A 12,861-nucleotide genomic window follows, 5' to 3' on the forward strand; every position below is an offset into this window, starting at 1 on the left:
TCCCCTGCATCCGTCTTCTTGAAGTGTCTTGAAGCCACGCGTCTGCAAATCATTTATGCAACAATTGCCCCACAAACAGTTGAAGCGAAAGTCAGAGATCGCTGATTCGCCCATTCACGACACGCAAGACGGCATCCGTGAAGAGACGGAGGAGATTTGATTAGTTTTGACAAAAGATTTGAAAACTAAATTCCGCCCTTATTTTATTCATCCGTTTACTGATCGTATGAAGAATCCTCAGTTTTAAATCTTTAACCGAATTCCAACATGTATGCTTATGGAAATCTTAAATAGTGAAACTGATCCAAAGTTTAATGTTTGTGAGGAATAATAGAAAGGACTGGGCAACAGATAAGAATTATATATACAGGAACACATAGAAAGATTACGCAGAATTTTGATACTCCTTCAGGTAGATGATCAAAACAAAAAAAGCCACGCTCGCCATACAAGGAACAGTGAGACACAGGAGCTACAAGCCGGATCGTACAAAAGGCTGCTTAGACTGACCTGCAAAGTATGAATCAAAAGTACCTCAGAGAGCTGGAGAGAGTGTTAAGAAAAGCAACATCTAATTGCTTGCTCATCGATGCCGAACGCATTTTCTACACTCTCGGATGCAGCCTTCACATTCTGTGACCTTGATGAATTATCCGTTTTTATTGACAGCACTTATTGATATTTCTTAAAAGCGCAGGCTAATGGAGTCCTATTGAGATTATTAAATGAGCTGCTGGTGCCCGGATTAGCCCGGTCTCATCTCGCCGGCACAGCTTGCATTATCATACGGAACAGACTAATGCGTGCGTGGAGTCCCAAATTCCTGCGACTGACATCTCCAGGGGAACAGAGGAGCGATGACTACATCCGACCTACATTCACCCCACCCAGGCACGCTCGCTTCCAACTAATTACACACACACACATGCATACTCTGCCACACTGTAGGTGGATTCATACCATAGACATGTTAACAGTACAGGGACACCTTACTGCCTTATGCATATCACAGAATTATACAATTTCAATTTGGTGCGCATGCATGCTACTTTTGCAAAGCAAATCTCTGAGGGTTTTAAAGCTGAAAACAACTCATGACTGCACAAGCTCGTAGTGACCTCCTGATGTTTGGGAGAGAAACTTTACTTTGGATTTTTTTTTTCACAAGGCTTAGATGAAAATATAATTTGTGTGATGGGTTGTGAAAATGCTCCAAGCACAAAAAACATTAGGAACAAACCTAAGGCTACTGGAGCTTGCTCAAATGCCCCGGGCATGGAAACAGCATATTGGATTTCATTCAAATGTCTGTGCATTGAAATGATTTTTTAAATACTCTACACACATCATTTCATGTATTTAGATTCTCAGAAAAAAAACGATGGCAGGGAAAACCCCCCATTAACAAGAACTGAGAAAGAATTGTGACGCAGGCTCTAGCGTATGAGCACATCTTCAAACCGCTTTTTCAGCGTTTCCTGTGTTGTACAGCATCCTGGTTAGAGTGATGTGGTTTTTGTCACTTTTGAAAATGGGGGATATTTCTACAGTTGCAGCCCACATTAAGGTCAGAGTGTGTTGATCTATGCACGCCTTTGCTAAACGAGAAAGTACTTGAAGAGCGTCAATCATAACCAACGCTGACTAATTCTCGAACTTGCTCTTACACCTAAGACATCATTCCAGTTACGTCAGATCTCTGTTACACCCGGCACTGAAAAGAAATGCTTACCATCGCAACGCCACTGTGTATAATTATGTTAGTTTCATTGCTGTGGTAGAAAAAAAAGTAGAAAGCACATGAAATCACATGAAATCAAAATCAATTGTGCCTTGATTCAAGGCCCATCGGTCCAACCCAAATTCATAAAGTAAATAAACAAACAAAAAAATAAAAACGTGTTTATGTTATCAGGATTTTCTTATAGTGAAATAAAGTAGTGAATTTAATTATGTTTTCTGTAAGTTTAAGACAGACACACGGGTAAAAAAATTAAAAATAAAATATAGTTGAGCTGCTGCATATTAACCACATCTAAAATGTCACATTTTCAAAAACAGCTCTTTTATTTTTAAAAACCTGTTATCAATAAGGATTGCATGACATTTCCAAATCCTGACTGCCATTTATTATTTGTAGGAATTCAAAACAACGTTTTTTAAATACATACATTTTCTGAGCATGTGAATCCTAAAATCAGCAGCTGATTTGGGGATAAATCTACACTTAACAACAAAAGAACCGAAGGCATGTGAAAAGCTGCACATATTAGTCAAGCGTTGATGAATAAATACCACGTAGTCTCTTCTGCTGTATCTACAGTGGGACTGGAACTCTGTGGGTAGAGAACCTCTCGGAACCTGCCAGCAGCACCAGTTTGATTCCCACTGAGGACACCCACTCCAAAATATATGAGAAGTATATGCATTTGAGTGTCAAATAAATGCTGTGTCTTATCTACAGTTATTTTAGTTGGGCTAGTCAGTTACACCTTCATATTTCCTAGCAATAAAGTCTGCGGATGTGCACAAGACTTCAATAAGTCCACTTCAACCCACATAAATGATGATTTAGTCATAGCTGCTGCTGAGGGTTTACCTTGCTAGATACAGACTGAGCAATGAGTGCTACATGCTCTGCAACCGCATTTGTTAACAACAGTAACGCAGCAACAAAAATAGCCGAAAACCTCGCTGCGACCTTGTGCCGATGTCTAGAGAGAAATCGTTTACTGTACAATGAGTGGTTAAACTTAATGCTAAAGAAGGTGGGCGGTATACAGAATACAGATCTGACCGCGGTGTCGAGTATAAACGCCTCACACTCAAAGCAGACCGACGGCAAAACACGCTGCGAAGTTGCTGCCAACTAAAAAAGGGGCGATTAAGGCAAAAGAGGAAACAAAGGATGCAAAGTGGAACAATTCATTTCCTTTCAAAAGGCCTTGCCACAAAAACTAAAATCCATCCATTTATAATAACACATGCTTTCTCATCACACACACACACACACACACACACACACACACACACACACACACACACACACACACACACACACACACACACACACACACACACACACACACACACACACACACACACACACACACACACACACACACACACACACACACACACACACACACACACACACACACCTCCATGCAGCCTGTACACACGCCAGATCTTGTCGCCCCAGGAAATGGGCTTCATACATCTTGTCTGACTGCAATAAAGCAGAGCCTAAGATTCTATTTCCAATAAACGTCGACTGATTGGAAAACTCATTCTAATATCAATTTCCATCTGGGCCCTTTAAAAGGCAATCAGCGTAGCTTCATCTCGGTATATCATGGGCTCCTTGAGATGATGACACAGCACTGGCTCTCTCTTCTGCATAATGGCCTTCTCCTATCAAGGCATCTGCAATGAATAATACCACCCATGAATGGGCTATTTAGTCTGTGTTCGCACAGATAGGGGCCACTTCTCTGAATATTAATCCAGGGTTTTACACTTCATATGGTTCTCTCAGGGCTGCACCATTTTTCATTCGGAAGCAGTAAGGCACTTAGTGTGATTCGGCACACTCGTAGTTTCTCTACAAGCTTTCTCAGAAGTGACAATGGTGATTACCAATGGCATCTCACTTTGTTTAAGATGCCTGGCGACCACAAAACAATGATTTACTTCAAGGAATATCAATCTCAACTCTTCTACAGGCTGTCCACAGTTTACTGCAAAACTGTTAAGTCAAAGAAACAGTTTAATGAGTCAACTAGCGGATTTCATTTACTGTATACACTACCAGTCAAAAGTTTGACAAAAACAAACAAATGCTCAACAAACCAGAATATGTTTTATATTTTAGATTCTTCAAAGTAGTGGAATGAGAAGGTGTGTCCAAATTTTTGACTGGTACTATATATATATATATATATATATATATATATTCAAAACTAAACGGACATCCAATTTCAAAAAGGTCTACAATTATGTGTCATTATTGACATGAAGTTTGCTCGAGTCAGAAGCCCCGCTATAACCAGAACCATCATATTGGCAACAAACTTTAACATCTGCTTTAAAATCAGCTTAAAATAAAAGGCCAGGTGGCTCTTTTTCTCACCTTCCAGCCGCTTCCCGCCTCCCTGTAGTAGGGAAAGTTATCACAGATCCACTGGTAGATCTCGCTCAGTGTCATCTTCTTCTTTGGCGAGCTGTTGATGGCAAACGTGATGAGGCTGGCGTAGCTGTATGGCGGCTTGCCATCCTTGTGCTGCTGCACCTCCTCCTGGTCCAGCGTGGTGTTAGGATCCAGTAGGGTACTCTTCTTGCCCATGCCTGGCCCGTGGGCATTCTGAGCGTCCGCCTTGCGGATGGCCGCCTGCATGGTCAGCTGAGGAAGCCAATCCATGGAGGTCAGGCTGCTCTCCAGCTCCGACGTCATGGTGACGGCAGGCTGGGCAGGAGGGGGGGGTGGGGAGAATGTGGAGGTGGATGCTGTCCGTTGACTGACGCAGAGGGGACCAGGTGTGGAATAATAAACAGAGACAGGTTGAGGATGAAGTCTTCCTCACCTCAAGGCATCAGCATGACGTCTTCTGTAGGTCAACTCTGGAGAAACGGGAAACAGACATGCCTTTATTAGTCAGCTATTCTTTTTCACAAGGAATACAGGAGTACACTGGAAATAAAAGATATGTATATCAGCAGTACTGCAGAGAGCGAAAAAGAAACGCAAGGGAGGAGGCGACCCCGAACAGTTTGGCCAACATCAAAAACCAAGTGTCTCTGTAAAGTATGCTTATATTAGCTGTGCAGCAGATCACAAGCCCACCACTTGCTGCTCTCAAAGCTGACTCATAGCTGGGACTCCATCTGCACACACACACACAGAGAGAGAGAGACAGAGAGAGAGAGAGAGAGAGAGAGAGAGAGAGAGAGAGAGAGAAAATGCCAGGCAATTGTTTTCACAACTGCCAGCCAAATGGGGGAATGGCTCAGGAGGAATTCCGACTCTCTTGAGGCTAGTAAACCCCCCTCTCTGTTCTTCCCTGCCTGCCAGCTTGGCCTGCCTGCTCCCCCTTCCTCCCCCAGACGGAGCCTCTGCCGTAAACAAGCCAGCCAGTGTCGTCTTGCAAACCGTCCTCGGCCGTGTGCGTGACGGCCGTGCTGTGCAGAGCGCAGCCCGCAACAGCCTGTCTCTCTTTCCCTCTCAGCACACTGCCCTCCCTGTCTTAAAATAGAGGGGCAGAGTAGAAAAGGCCTAAAGTTACAAGCATAGGTGAACACGGGGATATGTGTGGGGGGGAGAAAAAAAACCTGAGCAGGATGACACGGCAATCCAGCTGAGGGGAAGAAAAAAAAAAAAAAAGAAAAAAGAAAACGGGCGGGAGAATGAGAAATCCTCACCGAGTTGTGGGATTTTTCTCTTGACCTAGCATGCTCACATCACTGCCTGTGTGTTTGTGTGTGTCTGTGTGTGTGAGCATGTGTGAGTCTGAGTGTGCACTCAGGCTGTCGGGCTGGGAATAAATAGTCCTGACGGCACTCAATAGGTCAAATACCGTATCTTTCAAAAATAGTATTTGTAAGTAAGGAAGGATTTCTTTTCGAACTGTGTTTCAAAGGCTTTCAGATTAATCTGAAACACTTTGAATACAATTTATCCAAAAAGACATTGACTACAAATCCATGTAGTACTTTTTATGATTATTATCTTAAATATATATATATATATATATATATATATATATATATATATATTCAATCCTACTTCTTTAGTGAGTCACAAGGCAGTGAAGGGTGGTAGCAATATGAAATACAGGATGAATAGTTAGAAATTCCAAAATTTGGCAAACTGCTTCGGCCGTAGTTGGTCACAACAGTTTGTGGTTGTGTCCCTATCAAGTGATCTCTCAGTCCCAATTCAATAACCGCTACCAGTGTATACAGCCAAAGCCAGATGATGAAGGCATTTTTCACACATCCAAACGGAACGTAGAAAAAAGTCAAAAAAAAAAAAGATCCAGTTGGGGAAGATCATTTGTAAGTTTTTTTGGATTTCCTGTCTTTTAAAGGCAGTGACACACATTTAATATATCCTTTGGGAATTCTTATAGGTGGATGATGAAGCAAAGCAGCTGTAGTCATCTTGAATTCATGTCGAGTTTCATTAAAAAAAAAAAAAAAAAAAAAAAAAATCAATGTCTAAGGTCTGAATAATAATAATAATCCAATCCTCTAATATGATCATTTTTAAATCTACTATATTCATACGTGTGTATATATCACCGATCTATGGCCAAACATGCTACTTCTGGCTGAACTTTTGGGATAAAAAGCTGCGTATTTAGCCAGAATCTGGCTAACGAGGGCTGTTTTGAGAAGTTTTTATGGATGTTTTGATGCTTTATTTCCACTATGAATACTTGTCACTTTTGTAATCTCTTGTAACTGACTAACTGAAATTCAGCAGCCCACAAATATTCAAATTCAATGAGAAGAAGTTTCACTTTACTGTTTTGCTTGGATAATTGCTTGAAAATGATTTATTGTGTTTTTTTTAAATTCCTCCTTCATTGAACCACGGTTGCTCAAAACGGTTGGAGGCCTGGATGAAAACAGCAAAAGCTTTGTTGTAACTCTCCCGCTCTCTGCAGTCATAAGCAGACTGATAGATGAGCAGACTTGCTGACTGACTCTTGACAGGTGACTCAGCCTAATGGTGGAGATCAGTTCCTCATCAGCCAAAAAGACAAACAAATGATGCACCAAATATCTCCACCCTGTAACTGAAACAAAAGTGACTCACAAAGCTGCTGTTGACGGTAATTTTCCTCTTTGAGTGGCGGCCTATTGAAATATAAAACTAAATTAGATTTTGAACATGTAGCTACATATTATTAACTATTTGAATATCCGCACCCCGGCACACTTTTAATAATCATTCTATTTTGACATGTTCCATGTATATTATAGGAAACCTTTCACATTTCAGTTACATATCACTTAACCTAAACTGCAATGAATTCAACAACCCGTTACGTAAAGGTTGATAGCAAAATACAGTAGGCACACATATATTATAATAATATATTGTGGAGCCCGACAGCTTCAAATAATTGATACAATTAATTGATTATGTTTCCATTGACACCGAACGCTCAGTATGAATGGGGCTGTGGAAGAAGAGGAAGCAGGCAGAGTCTTCTGGTGGCCACCAGAGGTTAGCTGACGGAGACAGGAGTTGATGAAAGGCGCTCCTGCCTGCTACACAGAGACGTAAGCCATTTGACCCTCTACGCTAATGATCCAGCTGCTACATAATCTGCAGGGCCAAGTCGGTGTCTTAATTAGAGAACCTTGGGCTGTGGCAGGAATGATGAAGCGCATCACAGGCGGGAGCTGTAAGGCGGCGCCGCCCCCCCGCCCGCCTTCATTACCCTGCCAGGCAGCGGGACGGTCAGAGCAGGGACAAGCCCCGGCCTGCTGCCACGTCAGGGATGACTGTCTGAGTGTGTTCGTCGGCGGGTTCTGGGGGGTAAGCAGAGGATCGCTGGGGGGAGGTGAGCAAGATGAGAGGAAAAGCCAGGGGAGACGGAGCGGTGTGGGAGGGGGGGTGTGAAGACAACGGGGCGATGCTGGCATCAGGCCCGGCAGAGAGCAGAAAGTGGCAACAGAGTCTCTGCATCCAAGAGGTCTGAGAGTTCAGGCGCTATGATTACGAGTCCCAAGTGAACAGACACCGAGTGATATCACACACACACGCACACGCGCACACACACACACGCACACACACGCTTTAGGAAAATGGGGTTCCGTCACTGTCACCACCAAAAAAAGAAAAAGGAAACTTCTTAACTCTCTCGACTCTAATTAGTTTTTTAGAATTGAGCACTAAGAGTATTCGGGGGCTGAAAGAGAGAAACGGACGGTCAAACGCTTTCTCTATTCAGCATTCAAAGTTTCTTGATCCTCCGAGGATTAATGACATTCAGTTCTGAACGGGGAAATTGAAAGAGTTTTTAAAAATGTCTTAATTTACTTCATTCTTGACAGGAAATATCAATGTTCCTGCTGCCAACAGAGCACTGACGGCATATCTGTGATTGTGTTTCGCGTCTCAGCAAAGTGGCTCAATCAAACTGACGGCATCACTATTACACATGTGCCAGGCCCTATTTTATAAAAAAAAAGAAAAAAAATACAACGAGGCAACCAGCTGAGTAACAACCAGGGATTGCTTTACACAACACAGCAGATTACGTCAACTTCGTCATGTTAGGCAAGTAGCTACTGAGATGGCAAGTCAGCAACTGCGTCATAGAAATATGTGCTGTTCCCCATCTCCACTGTTGCAAAATTCATGTCTGTACTTAGCAACTACTTAAAAGTTTTAGTACCCCTAACGATGGATGGCCCAGGATGAAATTAATATTTCAAGTGTGATATTGCTACAATGAATGGCACTCAGTGATCTTCAACATTTCCTATAATGACAATTACCATCTGCTTACTTTGTAATGCAGCAGGTATAGATGTTTCCTGAATGTGGGTAATTAATTATTTGAACGTGATACATTCTTTAAAAATTCTTATTATTTTGAATTTTTTTCTAACTCGTGATTTAATATGATGAACATGAATGAACATTTACCATGTTATTCTGCTTGATGAATATTGTAAATCCACATGGGATGTTGTATTTTGTAAGTTATTTTGTTGGTGCCAGCTGCGTCCACCTCCATGTAAATGCTACGTTATAATCAAATATCGCATATAATTTACTTTCCCCACAGTTGGGAGGGGATGTTACCAGTTCTACAAGCAAGAGCAACCTGAACCTGATGGTAATTATACTGTTTGACACTTTAATTATCATTTCATTGCATATTATTGTCCAGCAGCAGCTAAACATAGTCCGCAGTGTCACTAAACGCAGGTGCAGCACTCAATTTGCACTGACTATATCAGTCTGCTTCAATCGAACTATGGGGAAAGGCAGCGATGGGGCTCTGAAGCCTTTTCACCCTTCTAGAACCAGTCTGAAGATCTGCTTTAATGAAGGTAATGGTTTAATGAAGGTAATTTAATCAAAGATAAGTACCTAACGTGTCATCTGCATGATTACAGTCTGATACTCTATGGTAAATGGAACATAGTTAATATTTATTGCAACACATGTAAGGTGCAATGTTTTCCCTCTTTTTTTTTTTTTTTTTTTTTACTGACTTTCACTGATTTACATTTAAATGGATTTTATGTTCCCATTTAACAGATTATTTCTGCTTCCTCCTGCTCAACTGTTCACCGAGAGGACTCGGTGTTTGCCTGCACTATGGGCTGTATTTGTACTGCAAATGCTCTTTCTGTGTCCAAGTAAAAGTTGCTGTTTTTGTGTTAACTTGTATAAACATGTCACTCCATTGACCAACGTTTCAAAGACGTCACACCATTTATGACCTTAACTAGCCCCTCCCAACAGAATGATCTAACATTACACTTTATAATAAAGCTGAGACTTTTCCACAGAGTACAGTTGGTTGGTCTAAATTGCTGAATGGGTTTTTTTCTGCGCTCTACGATCCGGTATGAAAATCACCTTGAACGACCTGAAACCTGCTAGGATGGGTAATCCATCTCCGATCCAACAATTTAGCTTTTATCAAAATTATGTTGTAGCGCATATTGAGTTTCTGTTGTGAAGTTCTAAGATCAAAATCAATGTGAACTAGTTGTTATCACTTTGTAGGTCAAAGAGCTAAACATCCCTAGAAATATCAGAAACCCACAAGCAACAATTTCAAACCACTAGTTTCAAGATTTGAAATAAACTACAACTACTAAATATGCTATAATAAGATCACTGCACTCTTGTCACATGCGATCTACTCTAATGAATGAAACTGACATTGTTCCTGTGGTTCACAACATTCTGCAGACAGAGGAAGCTACTGAAGCAGAAGTAGAGGAGTCACACTTTAGGGAAGTATGAAGAATTAAAACGTGAATAAGACTGGTTTTACTATTTGAATTACAGTCCAAGTCTCAGCCGAGAGAACTAAAGCAGGTTGCAGTGCATCCCCCCCCATTTTCAAACCATCAGCCATGGTTTGATAATGTAAGGTCAATAAACCTGACCAAATAAATTTGTACTGTGTTTGAGTAAACCGAACACACATCAGTTTACCTGTAAGCTGTGTGTGTGTTTAGGACAAGAATGTGCAGGGATAAAACCAAACGCTAGTAAAGACAAACATGAACAAAATCAGATGTAGTGCTTTACTTGGTGTAAAAATGGGAGTTTGATATTGTTGTGGATGAGTCAACATGGCTTATCTGATATGAGTCCATGGCCCTGCTCGTAACAAGTGTTTCAAGCAGGTCTGACAGTGCTCAACCTGTGAAAAGGGGCATGTGTTGCTGGGCACGTGCTCACTACAGAAATCACTAAGGACAACACAAAGGATTTTCTCCACAACGGATATTATTGGTTACTTGTACTCTCAGTCATAATCCCCCCTCACCCCCTCTTTTATGGAAGCATGCTTATACATGACTAGAAATTGGAAGCTTGACTCTCTTTAGGTGATCATGTTACAGAAATGCTGTAAATTAAAGGACTAGTTCAACATTTTGGCAAATAAGGTAATTCATTCCTTTTTCAAGAATTAAAAAGATGGATATTTAACATTTATGATATTTATTCGTAAATGTAATCACCAGAAATAAAAAGCTAACGTTAGGCCATTAACGAACTACACCACGATAGCATGACTTCATGTCACACCACAGACTTCATGTCACACCACAAAGCTTGATGTGTTTGGTTTGATGACGTTTAACGTCTCAGACAACCTCTGTAGTCTCATTTAGTCACTTGTTAGCAACCGCCTTTTTCAGACACGTAAAGGTTTCTGAATTCATGAGTGGACTATTCAAGCGTATTTTAGGTCGCAAAACAAGACATGAAAAGCTTAAACCGTATTTTAGGTATCTAACCAAAAAACCTAAAAAGGAAAAACTAACTTGTGGATTTTGGACTCATTCCTGCAGCACTCCATCAGCCTAGCTTAGCATAAAATACACTTCTATTCCTTTTAGGATTTGGCCCTTAATAAAAGCATTAGCATTTATTTATTTTTATCCTAAATTCCCATGTTGGGTGTGATTTTCCATTTTCAGTATGCTGTCTCAGGTGTCTCAGACAACAATGCATTTACGTCATAGAACACCATAGCTAACCTATTTTATTCTCTACCTTGAACACCTAGCTGCCTACCTAGAACCACTTCCCTCCGAATACCAGTGCATTACTGTCATCATTTCCTCTCTGAGAAAAGAGTCGGCTATTCAGCTCGCATTCTGACTCCCACTTGCAGACACAAGACTGTTGATAGGTACCAGACCAGTGCTCTCCTGCACTTATCTGCAATTTCCGCGATTAATCCCCTTTTACAGCAGTCATGCATCCATCACGGGTAACACTCCAACAGCATGCGTCTGCTCAGCTACACAGACACAACCATTAAGGCCTGTGATGGCTGTGCTGCCATATATGCTGCCTCAGAACAGTAGACGTGATGAGTGCCGAATTAAAAACAATGTCACTGGAATTCAAACAGACCACAATAAATATTTACCTCACTGATTGTTAAATGCTGGCCAGACTTTGGTGTGTGTGTGTGTGTGTGTGTGTGAAAAGATAGACAGACATTAAAGCAAGAGAAAGAGCTTATTATGACAAGAATCTTCCTGTAGTGTGATGGTAACTTGGCAAATGGGAGGGGAATTGCTAAGCGTGCTCCCTCTGTTATGCCTGAAGATTTGGCACATGCACTCACAACAACAACAACAGTGATGTAACCTGGTAACAAGCCTTTGGCATCTTTACTCTCGACCGAAACCCGGGTCATACCTTCCATTTCAACGGCTTTATGTCTAGCGTGGGAGAAGCCCTTGTTTTCTTAGCGATTGCAAAGGGGGGATAAACAGGGAGGGGTGGGAACCTGGGCTCACCTGCCCTTCAGTCAAAAGGAGACTCCTCACTTTTTCCAGCCCTCGAGGCAAAGGACTTCGGGAGTTATTTTTGATCTCCCTCAAACTAAAATAGCAGTGCGTCTGGGTATTGTGATTGCACGTGTGCTCTGTAATCATGCAGCGAATAACCCTAAGCCTCATCTTCATTAGAAAACAAAAAGTAGGTAACGGCAATACCAAGGCAACAGCTTTTAATGTCAGTCTTCCTTCTCAATTAAAGGCTTAATGGTTCAGCTGAAACCACCCCCAGGAAGAAAGCATTAATAACCCAGTCCTTACTTGCATTTTTAGGATGTGTCAATTATCACTTCCCCACTCACGCGGCTGAGCACATTGTTTAGCCTTTTGCAAGCCTGGAGCAGAGCCGGGTGCCAAGCTGGGCCTCGTCGCCGTTAACAGAATGTGCAAAAGCGTCTTTGTTTTACAGTGCAATCTTTGTGACAGTGTTATTAGTGGGCTATGTTGTGTTACAGTTGGCTTTTAAGATGCAGTCCTCTCTGCTGTGCTCTTAAAAGAAGAAGGAAAAAAAAAAAAAAAGAAAAGGTACACATGCTCTTTCTGCTCCCCTACTCACTCAATCCCACTCCGCCTATGGTTGAACAAATCAAGTCCATAATTATTCTGCCAATCAATCGGGAGTGCAACAGTGGCTGTGGGGCAGTTAAAAGCTGAGAGGAGAGAGAGAGAGAGAGAGAGAGAGAGAGAGAGAGAGAGAGAGAGAGAGAGAGAGTTGTCAACAATGCAAAGCTAAACCTCGAGTTCTTTTAAACCCACTGAAGCTTAAAAAGGAAAGAGAGACACCGTTATCTTATT

General features: G+C 41.6%; 1 protein-coding gene across 2 annotated transcripts in view; it reads right to left on the reverse strand.

Moving 5' to 3' along the window:
- foxj3 (forkhead box J3) overlaps positions 1 to 12,861 on the reverse strand; it is a 67,152-nt gene that overhangs the window by 35,703 nt on the left and 18,588 nt on the right. For both annotated transcript variants that reach the window (XM_054617238.1, XM_054617237.1), the window contains exon 2: positions 4,133 to 4,620. In XM_054617238.1, the coding sequence (XP_054473213.1) occupies positions 4,133 to 4,453 (321 nt within the window). In that variant the 5' untranslated portion in view covers positions 4,454 to 4,620. The remainder of the gene's footprint in view (positions 1 to 4,132; positions 4,621 to 12,861) is intronic.

Source organism: Anoplopoma fimbria, chromosome 17, assembly GCF_027596085.1.
Source record: "Anoplopoma fimbria isolate UVic2021 breed Golden Eagle Sablefish chromosome 17, Afim_UVic_2022, whole genome shotgun sequence".
Lineage (NCBI taxonomy): Eukaryota > Metazoa > Chordata > Actinopteri > Perciformes > Anoplopomatidae > Anoplopoma > Anoplopoma fimbria.